Source organism: Heteronotia binoei, chromosome 2, assembly GCF_032191835.1.
Source record: "Heteronotia binoei isolate CCM8104 ecotype False Entrance Well chromosome 2, APGP_CSIRO_Hbin_v1, whole genome shotgun sequence".
In the NCBI taxonomy this organism is placed as follows: domain Eukaryota; kingdom Metazoa; phylum Chordata; class Lepidosauria; order Squamata; family Gekkonidae; genus Heteronotia; species Heteronotia binoei.
Window position 1 is genome coordinate 76,915,463 of NC_083224.1, and position 19,792 is coordinate 76,935,254.

At 39.9% G+C, this 19,792-nt stretch overlaps 1 protein-coding gene across 26 annotated transcripts in view; it reads right to left on the reverse strand.

The window, feature by feature from the left end:
- The window catches only part of NFASC (neurofascin), a 351,530-nt gene that overhangs the window by 64,683 nt on the left and 267,055 nt on the right, over nucleotides 1-19,792 (reverse strand). For 22 of the 26 annotated variants that reach the window (XM_060231340.1, XM_060231339.1, XM_060231354.1 and 19 more), the window contains one exon: nucleotides 19,009-19,182. The exons of 3 other annotated variants lie outside the window; for them this stretch is intronic. In XM_060231340.1, coding sequence (XP_060087323.1) covers nucleotides 19,009-19,182 — 174 coding nt within the window. Of the gene's footprint in view, nucleotides 1-18,993; nucleotides 19,183-19,792 lie in introns of all 26 variants that reach the window. One more of the 26 variants, XM_060231335.1, reaches the window with a different exon arrangement.

Here is a 19,792-nt window from a genome sequence, read left to right on the forward strand (position 1 = left end):
CATTTTTACTTTCCTAGGTGAGCTGTGGTACACCATTATAACAAGGCACAGCTTGAAAGAGGAAAGGGAGGCAAGAAAGGGTTGCCAGGCTGTGATGGGCACTAGTGCAAGTGACATAGAAGGAAAGGAGAAAAGAGGCAGTGACCACAGGGTGTGGTGTAGGAATAGGTTGTATGGATACTATGCCTGCCTGTTTCCTGCTTTAGCTGGGTGGAAGGAGGGCAACAGCCCCATAGCCAGAAAATTTTGGTGGGGGGGCCCAGGGGATAAAATTTTGGGTGAGGGGGCTGTGGGGCTTGGCTGCTTCTTCCAGCATCACAATTAGGTACAAGGGAAAGCCCCATTCCCTTGGCTGCTTCTTCCAGTGGCCAGCCACACGACCCCAGCTCTCTCTCTTGCATACAGAAACTCTCTCTCTCTCTCTGTCTCTCTCTTGTGCTCTCTCTCTGTCGCTCTCTTGTGTTCTCTCTCACACTTGCTGTCTCTCTCTCCTGCTCGCTCTCACTTTTGCTCTCTCTCTCTGTCTTGCATGCTCTCTGTTGCTCTTGCTGTTGCGCTCTCTCACTCGTTGTCACTCTCTCTTGCTCTCTCTCTGACCTTGTCACTTTTGCTGTCACTCTCTCATGCTCTCTCTCACTCACTCTTGCTGTCGCTCTCTCCTCTCACACTTTCTCTCTCACTGTCGCTGTTGCTCTCTTGTGCTCTGTCTTGTGTTCGTTCTCTCTCTCTCTCATGTCCTCTCACTCGCTGTCACTCTGTCCCTTGTACTCTGTCTCTCTTGCTCTCTCTCTTGCTTTTGCTGCCTCCTCTTGCTCTCCTGCTCTCTCTCTCACTGTCACTCTCTTGCTCTTGTTCTCTCTTGTACTTTTCACATGGGGGGGGGAGAAATAGCATGGGAATGGAGGGGACCTACAGAGGGAAGGGGGGTTTACATAGAGCGGCCTGCCCACCCTCCTCCCCAGCTCTGGGCCTAAAGGGCAAGTGTTTTCACAATGCAATGCAGAAACAGCCAAAGTAACACCTTACAGATAACAAAAAGAATTTTTAGCAGAGGCCTATTTCAGCAACTTGCTATGCAAATTTTCACATACATTTGCAGGTAATCCTAAATCACTGATGCAGTGCTGGTATGGTGCTGCTAGTTGTTATCTGATGCTCATTTAGCGGACTAGAAATACAGGATGAAATGAGCTGCAGAGAGGACAGCAATTGCCCCACAGTCCATACCAATCTTATGGCAATCCAATCATGGAGTGGTGTGCTACTGCCATCACCATGTGACAACAACACGGGGAAATGTTGCAATATCAAATATGAAGAATCCTCCATGCGTAACTTTCACAGAAAAAAGTTAATGCCTGAAAGACTTTCCACAATGAATCTCTATTAAATATGCAAAAATATGTCTCAGTTATGAACAGTTAATCACAATACTATACCATAACATCAACATTACCAAATGGTAATATAAATTCATCAAAATGTATACAAATTTAAATTATTATGAACCTGGAAGACTATGAAGTTGAGAATGAGACAACTGAATGATAACAGTTACTATTCACAGACAGAGGCAAATCCTATGGACTGCATTAAATATACTCTAAGAATCCCTTTACAAGATGCCTTGAGCCAAAGATACATTGGCTCTTCATTGTTTAAATTCCATTATGATGAGTACCCTAGAGTCCTGATTTTTTTATACAGTCCCCAAAATCCATAAATCTATCAGATTCCCTCCAGGTCGACCAATACTACTGGGATATGGCTTGATTCTGGAAGGTCCAGCTAAATATTTAGATACTATTTTGAAACAATTTGTGGAAGGTATGGCTTCATACCTGTGTGATACTATGTGATAGGTATGGCTTCATACCTGTGTGATATCTCAAAGTTAGAAGGTCTACCCCTCCCCAAGGGGGCTATGCGGATGACCATGGTAGCTCTCTAACCTAACATCTAGGCTTCCCAAACCTCCCGCTCTGGCGGGAGACTTCTGGGTTCACAGCCTCATCTCCCGCTCTTCAAAACTCTGGAAGCGGGGGTGGGGGGTGGAGGGGGGGGAGAACATACCTTTAGGCTTCATGTTGTAGAGCTCCTGAGCCGTTTGCAAAATGTCTGCCCCTTTAAGGCTGGGCAGGAAGCAGAAAGGGCTTCTGAGAACGGCCCCTCCCTTTCTTTTGCTTTCGTTTTCACAGGAAGTAGAGTTGTCCGGAGGAAGATCTGGTAAGTGTGTGTGTGTGAGAGGGAGGGGGCAGGGGATTCCCTAGTTTGGAGGCCCTCCCCCCCTTTAGAAAGCGTGGGGGGGAGAGAAATGTCTACTAGGCACTCTATTATTCCCTATGGAGAACGATTCCCATAGGGAATAATAGGAAATTGATCCGTGGGTACTGGGGGCCCCGGGGGGGCTATTTTTTGAGGTAGAGGCACCAAATTTTTAGTATAGCATCTAGTGCCTCTCTCCAAAATACCCCCCAAGTTTCAAAACGATTGGACCAGAGGGTCCAATTCTATGAGCCCCAAAATATGGTGTCCCTATTCTTAATTATTTCCTATGGAAGAAAGGCATTTTAAAAGGTGTGCTGTCTCTTTAAATGTGATGGCAAGAACTCCCTTGGAGTTCAATTATGCTTGTCACATCCTTGTTCTTGGCTCCACCCCCAATGTCTCCTGGCTCCACCCCCAAAGTCTCCTGGCTCCACCCCCAAAGTCCCCAGATTGTTCTTTAATTGGACTTGGCAACCCTACTAATATCCCACATATTGAGGCAAGATCAGTTTTGGAAAATGTTTTTTTATAAGAGAACTAATCAACATCCACCTATTCATTTCTTATTCTATGTTAATTTTGGAGAACAATTATTTTATTTGAGTCAAAGGCAATGCTAATTAGCTTATAATATTTCAAATTCACCAGTTGATCAATATGAAAATAAAGTGATAGCAACATGGTGTCCACTTTTAAATTATATGATATAGTTAAAAAAAACCCCAACCCATATTATACAACCTTAATATATTTTAAATATATTGTTGTAACCAAAACTGTAATGTAAAAGTACCAGATTTCTTTTTTTATTGTATTATTTTAGCTGTTTCAATTAAAATATATATTATTTTTAAAAAGTGAAAGGCATTGCTATGGGGAGCCCTTGTGCCCCTATCATAGCCAATTTATATGTGAACTGTGAGACAATCTGGATACTAGACCCTAATATAAATATGTTCTTTGAACAAATTTTGCACTAGGAGGTTTATAGATGATCTGATTATAATTTTTTGGGATGGGCCCAAGATTGAGGACTTTGTCACATGGCTAAATCACGTCCATAATAGTATAACATTCACAAAACACTGGGACCCCCAAGAAATCCCATATTAAGCCACAATTACTTATAAATCTGCACAGAATACTATTGCCTTTAAATTATACAGGAAAAAGACTGACTGTAATACCTATCTGCATTTTTATTCATTCAATCCAGTACATTTAAACAATAATTAGCCCTTTGGACAATTTCTAAGACTAAAAAAGAATTGTACTTTTGCACAAGATTGTGATAGGAAAAGGGAACTGTTGGAAGATCAGCTAAGAAACAGGATATCCTAGGAAAGTACTCACACAGTATAGAGATAAAGCACATCAGGTAGCAAGAGAGACACCACATAAACAGACAACCAGAACCAAGAAGAACCATTTGCACTGGAGTTTAGATTTTTCTATTCAAAAATTGGTAAACAGGCATTGGCATTTGGTGTCAGAGCTACCAGGACGTGAACAACCACCATTAATTTAATTTAGAAAAACCAAGAATCTTAAAGAAATAATCTCAATGTTAGATATATTTCCTATGGGATTGAAATCACATGTTAAACATACATTGGGACAATTTAAATATTTTAAATATGCAGCTTGTAGGTTTGTATGCGAGACCAATCAGGTACAATTCACAAACGGGAGACAGTTTAACATCAGAGGATTTTATAACTGCAACAGCAAGAGGGTCCTATATGTTCTAAGGTGCCCATGTCCAAAATATTATATCAGGTGCACCACCAGAATGATTAAAACTCGCATTTTGGAACACATTGCGTAAATTAGGACGGGCATTTCTGAAGCTCCACTGGTAAATAATTTTCAGACCCATAATAATCTCCCTGAACAACTGCAATTTGTAGTTTTATGCAAGATAGTGAAACACCCATATAACAGGATGGATTCTCTGCAAATATTATTATGGCAGGAAGCACACTATTTTTTAAATATAATACTCTAGAACCTGAGGGGCTTAATCAGAGCTTAGAATTGGGCTCATATAAGAAACTTTCAGGTGGCTATTTCTGTTCCTTTGAAGGTAGAATATTTTGTAATAAAAGTTTTTATTATCTCTATTATATAGGTATTGGGTTACAGGGGAAAGGGGGATATTATAATCAGCAAATCATTTCTCATCAACAGCTGTTACATTCAATTTCTTATCAAGAATTTCTCAGTGTCAATATTCTATTTTTATTTTTTAAAGGAACAAGGCAAAAAAAAAACAAACAACCACCACCAAGCAAGGGAAATTATAGACAGATTAAGTAAGAATTTCAAAGTAACATATATTATTCTTTTTTTGTAAAATATACCCTACACATTGCTTATTTGATATTATTAAACATAGATGTGTAACATTTATACATAATTATTAAATGAACATTTTACATTAATAGTGAGTATGATTTCTCCCTCTCTATATAATTTTTCCAGGAGGTGTTTTTTTTTGGGGGGGGGGGGGATAGATAATACAGGTTAGTAAATCAATTATTAATCTTGACCATAATATGCACAATATGCTTCCCACTTCTGCTGGAATTCTTCAATTAGTTTGCTTTGCCATTTCAGCATATTCAGCTAATTTATCACTCCAGACTTTTTCATTAGGCAATCTTCTGTCTTTCAAATAGATGTAAACTATGTTCTTGCTGCTGTTAACGTGTATCTAAGTAATTCTTGTTTTGTTTTTTTCAACATTATCTGGAATCATTCCCAATAATATTGTCTCTGGGTTCAATGGGAATTTAAAATTTTTCTGAATCTCTGCATGAATTTCAATCCAATATTTCTGCAGTTTTTTGCAGGACCACCACATGTGGTAGAATGTGCCTTCTGCTTCTTTACATTTCCAGCAAAATCTTTTATAATTCTTGTCTATTTTGTCTATGTCCATTGGAGTAAAATACCATCAAAAGAACATCTTGTACCAATTTTCTCTTAAGGCCTGACAGGCTGTAAATTTAATACCTTTCATCAATAGATTTTCCCAGTGTGAGAGGGGTATCTCTGTCAACATTGTGCATCCATTTTATCATGCATAGTTTAATTTGCTCCATTCTATCATATTGATGTAAAAATTTGTAAAGCTTTTATATTATGTAATTATTTTTCAAACTCAGTCAAATTCCTTACTCCTCTTACTTCAGACAGTTCACTTCAGACTTGGGGGTTGTTAAGAAAAAGGATATCTCCTATGATGTCACCACTATATGTACAATATGATAAATGTGAGAGAAGAAATAATGATTTCTTAACCTACAAAGACATGATAAATGCCAAAGGTGAAATCAAATCTTGGCAAAAGATTTAAAAAAGGAAAGATGATACAATGACTAGTTTACCTTCAGTTAATCTCCAGACTGGAATATTTTGTGGGTCTGTGTAGGTACCTTTAAGACAGCTGGGTGCAATCTGTGGAGTATGCTATTTTAACTGTAGACCAGAGACAGCTACTAAGAATGCCGTGCCTGCTGGAAATTGACCAGAGAATTTCACAGGGAAGGCAGGAGGCTTGGGTGTTTCATTAAGAAAGTTTTCTCCTCGACTAAAGACAGTGTGAGCATATGGTCTTCTTATGAGGATCACATAGGCAGGAAAGCTTGCAATAGAATTGTACTAGTGTTGTATTTTATAATATTCAGTTGCAGATGAGGATATTGCTCTTCTATAGAATCATCTGTTGAACAAGACACTGAAACTAGCTCCAGTACTGATCAACCGATATCATTGCGATAATTAGTCCTCCAGTAGCATTAGACTGGAACTGTATTTTATCAGGTACAAAGGAGGACAGTTGAATTTTTTTGAGCAGCTCTGATATTGTATCTCAATGTGTGTATGTTTTGATGAATTTATATTACTACGACGAATAAGGCCCATTGTGAGGAAAAATACAATGGGCTTTAGAAAGAGGCTCTGGGTGAGTGTTCTCTCACCCTTGCTGTCTTCCCATCCACCCACCCAAGTGAAGGCATTCACTCCACCCCACCCTTGGTGTCTTCCCATCCACCCCCCCCCCCAAACACCTCTTCCTCTCAACGCCTCTTCCTTGCAAACACCCCACAAATACCTCTTCATCTCAACTACCACTGTACCCTTGCCATGTGACACCACTGCTGTCTTCCCAACCACCCACCCACAGCAGAAACAGATGCTGGCTCCCCCCCTCCATGTGTGTGTCCCCTTGTCTGTGGTGGCTGAAAGCCCTGAAAGAGGCCCAGAATGGGGATAAGGAATAATAATTATGGGAGGTGTGAGGGGGCATGATGACAATTGTACAGATGTGGAGCTCAGCATTTCTTGCATTTGCAGTGCATTTTTGCTGCCTTTTCCTGTCATATTCAGCCTTGCAGTGTTTAGCATCAGCGTGAGCTTGTGGTGTGACCTGGGTTTTTTTGCATGGCTTGGTTGTGTTATGGTATACCATGGAGTATGTACCTCAAGGTGACTTCAGCTTTCCATCTCCCCGTCCCCTGCAACCTCTACCTAGGAAAAGTATAGTCTTTATTCACAGTATGGACCAAAGCATGAGGGAAGCAACTTCAGCAGGGTGTAATGACACAGAGTCCACCCTGCAAAGCAGCTGTTTTCTCCAGGGGAACTGATCTTTGCCATCTGGAGAGCAGTTGTAATTCTGAGTGGTCTCCAGCCCTCACCTGAAGATGGGCAATAGTGGTTCCCCAGGAGGAAATGACTGGTTTGGAGGGTGCACTCTATGGCATTGTTCTTGTCTGAGGTCCCCCCTCTCAAACCCACCCTCTCCGGGCTCCACCCCTTAAATATCCAGGAATTTCCCAACCTGGAGTTGGCTACCCTATCTCCTTCCCAGCAGTAGTAGCCAGGCCTAGGGTAGCCAGCCTCCAGGTAGAGCCTGAAGATCTCATGGGATCACACAACTGAACTTCAGGCAACAGATATCTCTCCCCCTGGAGAAAATAACTGTTTTGGAGGGTGGGCTCTATAGCATTTTATGTAGCTGAGGCCTTTCCCTTTACTGACTGATGCAAGCTTTTAATGTTTTTAATTGTTTTACTGTTATTTTATTGATTTTAATTGTTTAATCTTATCGTACTCCACCCTGAGCCCATTCGTGGGCTCTGAGTAGGGCAGAATAAAAATCAATAAAACCTTTTTTTAAAGGGGAAATTTTTTAAAAAAAATTATATCTGGGCCTGGGAAGCTCAGAAGAAGATAGAATAAAGTTTAATTAAAAGAGTAAATTTAGATCTTTTGAATTTGGTAGTTAAACTTGTAATTCGTGAGACTGAAATTTTTGGTGGTATTATTATTATTATTATTCCTTCTATCCCTTTGTTGTTTTTTTTGCCTAAATGTCTGAACCCAAGCAGACCCGACAAAGGGCTCTTTCACTAGAGAAAATGCAGGATCAAATGGATGCCATGGAAGTTAGAATAATAAAAGGAGTTAAGAGAATGATAGATGATTTAAAGGAAGAAATTATTACAGAGATTAAAAAAGAAGTGGATGATCTCAAAATAAAAACTGAGGAAACAGATAAGAAAGTGCAGGGGATGGAAGAGAAAGTTAAAGTACATGATACCACCTTGTTGAAAATTCAAGAAAAAGTGACAATCCATGACTGCAAATTAATGGAAACTCAGATACGTCTGAGAGGAGTACCTGAAGCAGAGAAGGGAGATTTGAAAGGATATATAATAAAATAATTGCAGAATTTTTAGATGAAGACCCTGATGAGACCAAAAACATGTATGATTACATGTATAGAGTTAATTCACTCTATGCCAAGAAAAACAATTTACCAAGAGATGTTGTTATAAGATATATGACAAAGGAAATGGTAGGAAGGATCATGAACAAAAATTTTGAAAAGTCACTGATAGTAGGAGGCAGTAAAGTGAGAATCATGAAGGAGCTGCCAAGACAAGTGATAAACGACAGGAGAACTTACAAAAAGTTGACAGAAAAACTGAAAGACAATGGCACAAGGTTCAGATGGATAATACCCGAAGGTTTGAGCTTTGAACTTCAGGGGAAGAGAGTTACAATTACAAATGCTCGGTAGTTGAGTAGATTTTTTGAAGAAAATAAAGAATTTGCACCATGATGGATTACAAATTACTGTCTTGGAATGTTAATGGTCTAAATACACCACAAAAAAGAAGGGCAACATTTCATTGGATCAAGAAGCAAAATTGTAACATGATTTGTTTGCAAGAAGTACACATTAAACAAAAGGATTATAAATTTCTATGGAACAAACAATTGGGAATGGAATTTTTTTCATTAGCTGAACAGAAGAAAAGGGGAGTAATTTTCTATATTAAACAAGAATTGGAGCCAAAGTTAGTATTTAAAGATAAAGATGGAAGATTTGTAGCAGTTGAGATAATATTAAGTGGGGAAAAAACGTTGTTATTGGGACTATATGCACCTAACGGTGCAAAGGATGCTTTTATAAAAGACATTATACAACAGTTAGATGAGTTGACTTACGATCAAATACTCTTAATGGGAGATTTTAACGGAACAGTCGAGAACTCATTGGATAGATCTGGAGGGAAAAAAAATGATGGGAAAGAAGGGAAACTGCCAAAGTCTTTCTTCGAATTAGTTAAACAAGAAAATTTAGAAGATATATGGAGGAAGTTCAATCCTGAAGTGTGGGACTATACTTTTTTTTCTGCAAGACATAAGACTTTTTCCAGAATTGACATGCTGTGGGGAACTAGAGACTTAGGCCTCATAACAAGGAAGATAGAGATTCTACCTAAAATTGGGGCTGATCATAACCCAATAATGTGGATTACAAAATTGTCCAAAAGATTGAGAAGATGGAGACTGAATGAAGATTTGCTACAGAGCAAAGAAACAGTGACATTTCTAGGAAAAGAAACTAAGGAATTTTTCCAAGTGAATGACAAAGAAGGTATTGACTTTCAGATGGTCTGGGATGCTTATAAAGCAGTAATGAGAGGGTTGTTGATTACTCTGAACAATAAAGACAAAAGGAAAAAAGAAAAACAATTATTGGACATTCAAAATGAAAAAAAGAAAAAAGAAGGGGAGCTGAGGAAAAGACCAGGGAAAAAGAAAATTCTAAGGGAAATTTCAATATTACAAACTCAATTAAGACATTTGTTAAACAAAGAAGTGGAATGGAAACTGAAAAGGCTTCAGCAGAAATCGTTTGAAGGGGCAAATAAGATGGGAAAGTATTTGGCGTGGCAACTGAAGAAAAAGAGAGAAAACAAAATAATTAGTAGAATTGTGATAGATGGAAGAGAAGTAGTTACTCAAGAGGGAATAAAAAGAGAATTTTTAAGTACTATGCCAAGCTGTTTAAAGGTGCTGAAGTAAAGAGAGAAAAGATAGATGAATATCTACAAAAAATAAAAATTGAGCCCCTAACTGAAAATATGAGAAAAGTTTTGAATGATCCAATTGAAAAAATAGAAATTGAAGCAGCAATCAACGCGATGAAAAATGACAAAGCTCCCGGGCCAGATGGATATACAGCTAAATATTTTAAAACTTTTAAGGATGAATTAATACCAAAATTGTAGAAGCTGATGAATGTAATAAGAACCAAAGGGAATGTACCAAATACATGGAAAGAAGCCGTTATTTCTTTGATACCTAAAGAAGATAGAGATGCCACAAATGTGAAAAATTACAGACCAATTTCGCTTTTGGATAATGATTATAAAATATTTACAAGAATTCTGGCAGAACGACTTAAGCAACATTTGATAAATTTTATAAAGGAAGATCAAGCTGGTTTTCTTCCCAAAAGACAAATAAGAGACAATATTAGAACTGTTGTAAATATTGTAGAATATTATGAAAGACATCCAGAAAAAGAAGTAGCATTATTCTTTGCGGATGCAGAGAAAGCATTTGATAATTTAAACTAGGACTTTATGTTTGCAGTGATGGAAAAAATGGAGCTTGGAGAAAGTTTTATAAGAATGATAAAGGCAATATATTCTGAACAAAGGGCAAGGTTGTGTGTTAATGCAGATCTTACAGATGAAATGAAAATCAGCAAAGGTACTAGACAAGGTTGCCCGCTTTCACCATTGTTGTTCATAATGACTCTTGAAATTTTATTGATGCAGATCCAAGAAGAAAAAGATTTAGAAGGGTTACAAATAAAAGGATATATTTATAAGTACAGAGCATTTGCTGATGATATAATGTTTATAAATGAAAATCCCATACAAGTTACACCTTTGTTATTAATGAGAATACAAGAGTTTGGGGAGTTGGCGGGACTTTATATAAATAAAGAAAAATCAAAAATTTTGTGCAAGAATATGCAGGTAAACAGACAACAAGAATTACGAAGACTAACGGGGTGTGAAGTTACCTCTAAGGTAAAATACCTAGGGGTAGAGATAACAATGAAAAATATTGATTTGTTCAAGAATAATTATGAGAAGCTATGGCGTAGAATAGAGGAAGATATGCTAAAGTGGAACAAGCTCAATTTGTCATTGTTGGGCAGAATAGCTGCAATAAAAATGAACATTCTACCAAGGATTATGTATCTGTTTCAAACTATTCCTATTGTGAAAGATGCTAAACAGTTTGATAAATGGCGAAGGAAAATTTCAGAATTTGTGTGGGCCGGGAAGAAACCAAGAATTAAAATGAAAATTTTGACAGATGCAAAAGAGAGAGGTGGATTCCAATTACCAGATTTGAAATTGTATCATGAAGCAGTTTGTTTAGTATGGATGAAAGAATGGATAACGTTGTTAAAGGAAAAACTTTTAGTGCTGGAAAGCCATGGAAAAAAATTCGGCTGGCATGCATACTTGTATTACGGAAAAAAGAAGATGGATGGCCTTTTCTCTCACCATTATATAAGAAGTAATCTACTAAATGTATGGATAAAGTATAAGAAATATGGTGATGAGAGGAGACCTTTGTGGATAGTGCCAGCTGAAGTGATAAAGATAATGGCTAAAACAGCCAAAGAAAAACGGCTATCATACAACCAGTTACTAAAAATACAAAGTGGAAAAACAGAACTGAAAACTGCAGAAGAACTGAGTTACAAATATGATTGGTTTCAAATGCAACAAATAAAAAGTTTGGTGGAGAATGATATTAAAACTGAAGGAATAAGGAAAGAGCAAACAGAAATGGAAAGAGTTCTGCTTGGAGATAATGAGAAATTAATTTCAAAAGTATATAAATTACTTTTACAATGGTCTACAGAAGATGAAGTAGTGAAATCTCAAATGATAAAATGGGCAATTAATGTAAACAAAGAAATAAAGATGGAATCTTGGGAATATCTGTGGAAGAATTCTATGAAACTCGCAACATGTCATAGTATTAAAGAAAACTGTTTTAAGATGATGTATAGATGGTATATGACTCCAAAAAAAATTAGCAAAGATGAACAACCAGATGCCAGATAGGTGTTGGAAATGTAAAAAGCACGAAGGCTCTTTCTACCATATGTGGTGGACTTGTGAAAGGGCTAAAATGTTTTGGCAGATGATTCAGCAAGAGATTTCTAAGATTTTGGGATATGAATTCAACAAAGTGGCAGAGACTTTTCTGCTGGGATTACAAATGGAAAAATTTCCAAAAGAAGATAGAACTTTAATATGGTACTTGTTCTCAGCTGCTAGGACATTGTATGCGCAGCTGTGGAAGCAAGAAAAATACCAGAGAAATGGGATTGGATTACAAAAGTTATGTCATGGAGTGAAATGGACAAATTAACAAGAAAACTAAGAGACTATGATTTGGAACTTTTTAAGTTGGAGTGGAAGAAATTCAGAAGATACGTAGAAAAAGAGTGGAAAATAAAAGGACATTGGACAATCTTTGATGATGATTAAGATTTTTAAAATAAGAATATAACTTTTGGGGTTTTTTTGTTTTTTCTTAATAGTTAAGGGTACCTTTAATATTTGCTTTCTTTAAGAAAATAACACTGGTGGGGGAAAAGTAAGATATGGGGTAGAAAGATCTTTCTTTTATTTTAAGCTTTTATAAGTTGTAGATATAGTTCTGCTACCATATGTTACTAAAATTGTTTATACCAAAAAAATATCCAGGAATTTCCCAACCTGGAGTTGGCTACCCTATCTCCTTCCCAGCAGCAGTAGCCAGGCCTAGGGTAGCCAGCCTCCAGGTAGAGCCTGAAGATCTCATGGGATCACACAACTGAACTTCAGACAACAGATATCTCTCCCCCTGGAGAAAATAACTGTTTTGGAGGGTGGGCTCTATAGCATTTTATGTAGCTGAGGCCTTTCCCTTTACTGACTGATGCAAGCTTTTAATGTTTTTAATTGTTTTACTGTTATTTTATTGATTTTAATTGTTTAATCTTGTCGTACTCCACCCTGAGCCCATTCGTGGAGCAGGGCAGAATAAAAATCAATAAAACCTTGGTTACCTAGCAACAGCCTCTGACTAGCAGCTTTCCCAGTGGGCCAATCCTCAACAGTCCTGGGGCAAGGTTGAGGGGAGAATGGAGGGAGTGACAGGAAAGAGGTAGCTGTCATGGCCTCTGATGAAATGCTCCTGGGGTGGGCCAGGCCTTGCCATCCAGCTATTTCAGCAGCCTTTGGAGGCTGCGTGTGCTGGGAGGCTGTCTGTGTGGGCTGTTGATGGAGCGGCAGAGGTCTGTTGCAACTGCAAAGCAGCCGGTAGCAATCACAACGCCTTTCATGAGGCCACAGTAGAGCAGCAGCCCTTTCTGAGGCTGGTTGACAGAGTGGATACAGAGAAGTACTGGAGATGTGTTTGTCTGTTTTGGTGATTTGTTCAACATTCCTGGGCCTGCAGTAGGTGGGGGCAGGGGAGTCAGCCAATGGGAGGCCAGAGATGCTGACTGAGCTGTGATGGACCTATGGTTTATGGAGTTCAGGGAATGCACCCCTAAGCCAATGGGAGAACTCTATTTGGCCACCACCACAAGGCTTTTATTAGAGAAAGAATTTGGCTACTTTGATGTATGGAGGGTATAGTATTGTGATTGTTTATAACTGAGACAAATTTTTGAATATTTAAGAGAGATTCATTGCTGAAAGTCTTTCAGGAATTGACTTTTTTCTGTGAAAGTTACACACAGGGGATTCCTCATATTTGATATCACCATGTGACAGGCAGAAGCAACTAACCAGTGCATGCTGACATGGTCATGCTTCCCTGGCATCAGGGCTGCTTCTGCTCATGCAGAATACAGCAAAGGAGGAAACAAAGGGAACACAGCACCCACCACTGGAAGAAGGATCATGGCATGACCCAGAGCACTCCTGGACTGAACACACTCCAAGGAGCTCTGTAGATGCTGATTCGAGTCCCCTCCTGCAACCACACACTCTTTTCCAGGTGCACACATGTCGAAGGAAACAGGGCCACTTCAGACAAAACACTCACATTCTTCTGTAGTTCACTCAGAAGAGGCCTAATAGAATTCCCAAGATCTCCCCAACAAAGGGGTTTTGGGGGGGGGGACAGCATCATCATCTAAGGAGTACCAGCCTTTTGCTTGGCACGAGGGAGACAACAGCAGTAACAAGGGAACACATAACTGTGTTCACAAAAGGCATTCCTGTCAGTTTGCCAACAGCTTTTAGGGAAAGGCATCTATGTGTCAAATTTTAGGGATCTGCAGCAAAGACAGCAACAGCCCTGGGAGGAGTCCCAGTATATCTGGGATTTTGCAACATCATATGCAGCCACTGGGTATGGACTGGTCAGCTGATTGGCTGCCTCACATGTCAATAATTTTGACAAGTGATCCCCGATGTATCATCCCTCCTGTTGCACTCAGAAAGCAACACAATTCCCCCAGCAATCTTTGTGCTCTGTCCTTCCCTGCCCCATCATAGAGGCTACTTATCAAAGGTGGCAATAATCTGGATGAGTACAGAATATGAGGAACCCTTCCTTTCCCTGTGCAAACACTGGATGACTCCTTCAGCCCTTTCCTAGTGAAAGCTGCCTGTTGAAGTAAAGAGGCTAGTAAAGATCAAAGGGTGAGGGATCTCTGTCTACCAAACCCCAAAACAGATACACAGCTGAAAAGCAGTCCACTCATTTATTGAACAGCATCAGGCATATTGGAAGCAAGGCAGGTGAATGGATTTGCCAAACTCTTGTTACAGCAAGGCCCTTGTGACTTTGCAAGTTGCACTGACAGGTAGAGCCGCATGCCTATGAAGAGGACAACTGTGGGGACAACTGCGCCAGTGAAACAACTGTTAAGCAGCTTGCAGTGGTGGAGGAGCTAGGTCAGAACAAGAAGCTGGCAACCCCACAGCAAGACAGCTGGAAGAACACTGGTCACTGCAGCCACTGGATGTCCTATAGGCTTGATAGATGGCTGGCACTGTGCTATAAATGGAGTACTTCCTCCTGTTAAAGAGACACAAGGACAGTTATGAGTCATGTTCCATAGCAGCAGCAAAGAACAAATGGTTCTCATAATCCTGCATGGTGGTGCCCCCTCAGCCTCCCTTTCCCCTATGGAGGTTTCCTCATGAGAAACACAGAGCAAACACTTACATTCTGTTTAAAGTTTCACATTGGAACTGTGTCCGCACTTTCTGCAGCTCCAACGAATGATTCTCCAATGATTCTGCAAGGAAACAGGTTCTGTAACTGTTTGGGCAATAGCAACAAAAGGCAGAGTAGAAAGGCTGGTAGCTATCCAGCACTTTAGCTAGGTTTTTTTTGTTCTCATTTCAGCTGAAAGCATTGTGAAGTAATGCCAGCATCTCTGCAATCCGCCCCCCTCCTATCTGTATTGTATATACCAGGGGTGGCCAACGGTAGCTCTCCAGATGTTTTTTGCCTACAACTTCCATTAGTCCCAGCCATCAGCCATGCTGGCTGGGGCTGATGGGAGTTGTAGGCAAAAAACATCTGGAGAGCTACTGTTGGCCACCCCTGGTATATACTTATTTCTAGCCATTTTGGCTTATTAGGGCAATACAGAGAATAGGTACATATTGGGGCAGGGAAGAATATTTGCAATAATCACAGTTTGAGGCAGAGATTCTCCTTCCCTTGCTTACCTGTGTCATGTGCATTGTCCTTGAAGCCCTAGTTGGGAGAAGCAGAAGGTCCAGTTTGGTGTCTGTGCTTAAGGTGGAGTATCTGTAAGTGATCTGAGCACAGCAGGATTAGCAAAGTGCAGTTTCTATGGGGTTACCATCACCAAAGCCCAGTGTGTGTGCGCTATTTCTACTTGCCATGAGGCCAGATAGATATGAACCCATTTTGTGTGCCATATGCTCTGACCTATGGGTGTCCTGTTTGGGCTTTATATATTGCTTTGGAGAGCTGTGACTGGCTGCAGACTTAAGCTGTTCCAAAACATTGTAGTGGAATGAGAGGAAACAGTTTCATCCTCAGTGTGTCGAATGGGACTTTGAAATGGTACTCCAAGGATTTCATTGGTGTAACATTGTGCTGGTGCTGGGATGGGATACAGATTGGGGAGGCTCTGATGCCAACTAAGCCCTTCTCCACCACTGATGCTGCCCATTTTTATGTTGGCATCATGATTACATTGACCTGATGTTGGCTTAGTGGCAGACATCATAAAGATATGTAAGAACATAAGAAAAGCCATGTTGGATCTGGCCAATGGCCCATCCAGTCCAACACTCTGTGTCACACAGTGGCCAAAAAACCAGGAGCCATCACGAGGTCCATCAGTGGGGTTAGGACACTAGAATCCCTCCCACTGTTCCTCCCTCCTCCAAAGCACCAAGAATACAGAGCAACACTGCCCCAGACAAAGAGCTTCATCCGTACCCTGTGGCTAATAGCCACTGATGGACCTCTGCTTCATATATTTATCTAATCCCCTCTTGAAGCTGTCTATGCTTGTAGCTGCTAACACCTCCTGCGGCAGTGAATTCCATGTGTTAATCACCCATTGGGTGAAGAAGTACTTCCTTTTATCCATTCTAATGATTGCTCAGCAATTTTATGGAGTGTCCACAAGTTCTTGTATTGTAAGAAAGGGAGAAAAATACTTCTTTCTCTGCCTTCTCTATTCCATGCATAATCTTGTAAACATCTATCATGTCACCCTATCATACACCATCAGTTGTCATCCTAAGCCACTCAGAGCAGGTCTGAGGAAGCACCAATTAATATAGCAGGACTGCAAAGAGTTTTGGTTAATTGTTGCATTATGAGAGCAAGGTCTTGGGAAAGGGGGGTGGGTGGAAAGTACTCAGCAACAGAACCACTGTAGTTTTCACTAGCTGAGAATTATTTTCTACTCCATATGGTTGGTTTCAAGAGAGGCATTTTAGAGGGCTTATTGTCAAGGTATAGTACAGATTATTAGAAACTATTACAAAAGCACAGTGGGTGACATCTAAAAAAATTGGTTAACTTTTTTTTACAAACAGCATTCAGAACTAATAATTACAACTGTCCACCTGTTTTCTGTACTGTTCTGCACATTCTCAACAAAACCCAAATTTGGAGCTGCTTGTAGCTTTAGAAATCAAGCTACATCAAGGTGATTTAGACATTTCTCTTGCCAGACAATCCTCAGCCATAGCCAACCTGAATGTACGTTCATTTCTTTGTACGGCATGGGAAGAGATACATGCTAATGTTGTTGCCAACTGCCATGAAACATACCCAGAGTTTGCCTACTTAAAAATGCAGGAAGAGCAATTCAGTTTTTGAAATGTATACACAAGTAAATGTTTTCCCACGTTTTACAGTACAGAGGATGCAAAGTAAAAGCCTATTTACTGAAGTAAGAGACTGAACTGAATTCAGGATTTCTTTTTTTTTAAATTACAGCATATAAAGAGCAAGCTTTGTTTCCATCATTCTTCCCTGAGGGCTACTGAACTTTCACTTAGTTTGATGGATCTTTCTCAGAGAGTATTTTTATCCTTTTAAGTTGTGGCTCCCCCACCCCACCCCCAGTCCTTTGTTGATTTCAAAGGGGATGGGAAAAGTGCCCATCACACATCCCCAACTTGTCTTTTGCACTCTAGTGGGGCATGGGGGCTACAGGAAACAGTTGTTTTATACCTCTCCATGCACCAATAAAAATAATTGTAAACTTGCTTGATAATATATGGGCATTGTAGAGATGCTTTAGAATGGGGAAGTCAATTGCCTTCAATGCCTACTTCATATAAGGATGACAGCCACTAAGATATTTTATTAGGATCCACTTTTGGGATCAGAAATGGTTCATCCAATATCTTAATGTGTACATATTATTTTTGCTTCTAGTTTAAATAGATATTCCTTTAACACTCTTTCTTATTGTTAGTGCCAAAAGTTCTATAGCCGCTATGGATAATAAAGCCACCAAAAGGGCAGCCTTGTTCAGCAGATATTTTGCTACTCTTACGAAAACTTTCCCCCCTCCTCTTGAAATTGTTCAGAAACTTTAAACTAGATCCAAATACTGGATAACATTATGTGAAAAGGTTACAGATCTATGTCAGCAACAGTGCAGTAAAGACAGAAATATCTCAGTCCCAAATAACACGATTGTCCTATTTACAAGGACAACACAGAATATTTACTGCTAATACTTCTAAACCATGTTTTGCAAAAATGTCCCTTATTTTCAAGCATTATGGCCACATCCATCATTATTACCATCATTATTACAACCCTCATCTACGGCTCCGAATCGTGGGTTTTATACCGTCATCACCTGCGACTCCTTGAGCGCTTTCATCAGCGCTGCCTTCACACCATCCTCAACATCCACTGGAGTGACCTTGTGACCAACACTGAAGTCCTCAAGCGGGCGGAGGTTACAAGCATCGAGGCATTGCTGTTGAAGACGCAGTTGCACTGGGCAGGGCATATCTCCAGAATAGAAAACCACCGCCTTCCCAAGATTGCCCTGTATGGCAAACTTTCCATCAGCCATCGAAATAGAGGGGCACCAAAGAAGAGGTACAAGGACTCCTTGGAGAAATCCCTTGGTACCTGTTGCATTAACCATCACCAGTGGTCTGACCTAGCCTCAGATCGCAAAGCATGGAGGCACACCATCCACCAGGCTGTCTCTTCCTTTGAGAACGCACGCATAGCTGGTCTTGAGGACAAAAGGAGACTGAGGAAGAATCGTACTGCTACAGCACCAACCCCAAATCAGACTTTTCCCTGCAGCCACTGTGGCCGGACCTGCCTGTCCCGCATTGGTCTTGTCAGCCACCAGCGAGCCTGCAGCAGACGTGGACTACTGCACCTTTCTTAAATCTTCGTTCACGAAGTCAAGCCGAGAGAGAGAGATTACATACTAATACTGAATGTATTATAAAAGCCCTGGTACTTGGAGCTGGTTTTATAATTCTGAAATTTTGCCAAGTGTTAAAAAAACCCTTTAAAAAATTAATTTAGAAGACATTCATTGAATAAGCTAATTGCCTTTGTTTGTCATGTTTTTTTCCATTATTTTCAATGAGACAATACTTGCATTAAATGTTGGGTAAAGAAAAGCAGATTAATGCAGAACAGGGACAGAACGGAAGTGTCCTGTGAGTTTTATGTCTGAAGCTTCCAACGATTAACCCCCCCCCTAAATAATGACACCATTTTTAAAAATCCAGATATGTTTGGATGCCACAGGAATTTCAACACACACTGCAGTATTTTACATCTGCTCTACAGAGCACACATGCCTCTCTCACGTCCAAATTGCACTGGCACCATGTTTCCACTTACCTTCATTCAATGGAGACGGTGACTCTCCTTTGGCAGGCTCCCCTTCCCCAATCTGTGTCCTGCCACGCAGGTCAAATCTATAGCGCGATATAGGATCTGTCCGCTGGAGTAAAAACTTTGTCTGATTAGGAGAGAAGTTCTCTAGAATTGTTCTGCCAGCTTTGGATCCGTTAACTGGGGAGAAAGGCAGTCTGTGTAGGCTTAAGTCTTGTTTTGAGAAAAACACTCAGCTAGACATTTCACCACCTCTCATCCTTGCACAGAACCTGACCAAAGCACGAGCTTCATTAAAATGAGACATCTTAGTTTTAAGGGATCATTTTAAAAATCAGCTAGGAAAACTAAACACATGTCTGCTAAAATTTAACTCCCCTGCATCCTACAGGCTACGCACCATGTTAGTCCTAGAGACACTTTCATGTAAGGGACATAGCCAGTGGAGAGCCTAACTCAAATTCTTTCAGCAAACACATTTTCTGTCCGTGTGGTGACAGTTATTGATAAGACTGCATTGGGTCCCATCAGAGAGAAATGCAGATTATAGATGTATTTTTTTAAAAAAATGAAGGCTGGAGGTTTTAACAAGTAATGGAGTGTGGGCAAATTGATCTTTTCCACTACACTCAAATGTAATGTTCCAAAATTATTTTTTTTTTCAGTTGCCCATGTCCACATTCTTGCAAACCTCTCTCTAAAGAACACACATTGCACACTTAAATGTAAATTTATAGTGAGCAAATGCCCCATATTTAATTAGGAACATATGTTTTAGCGACTTTTAAGA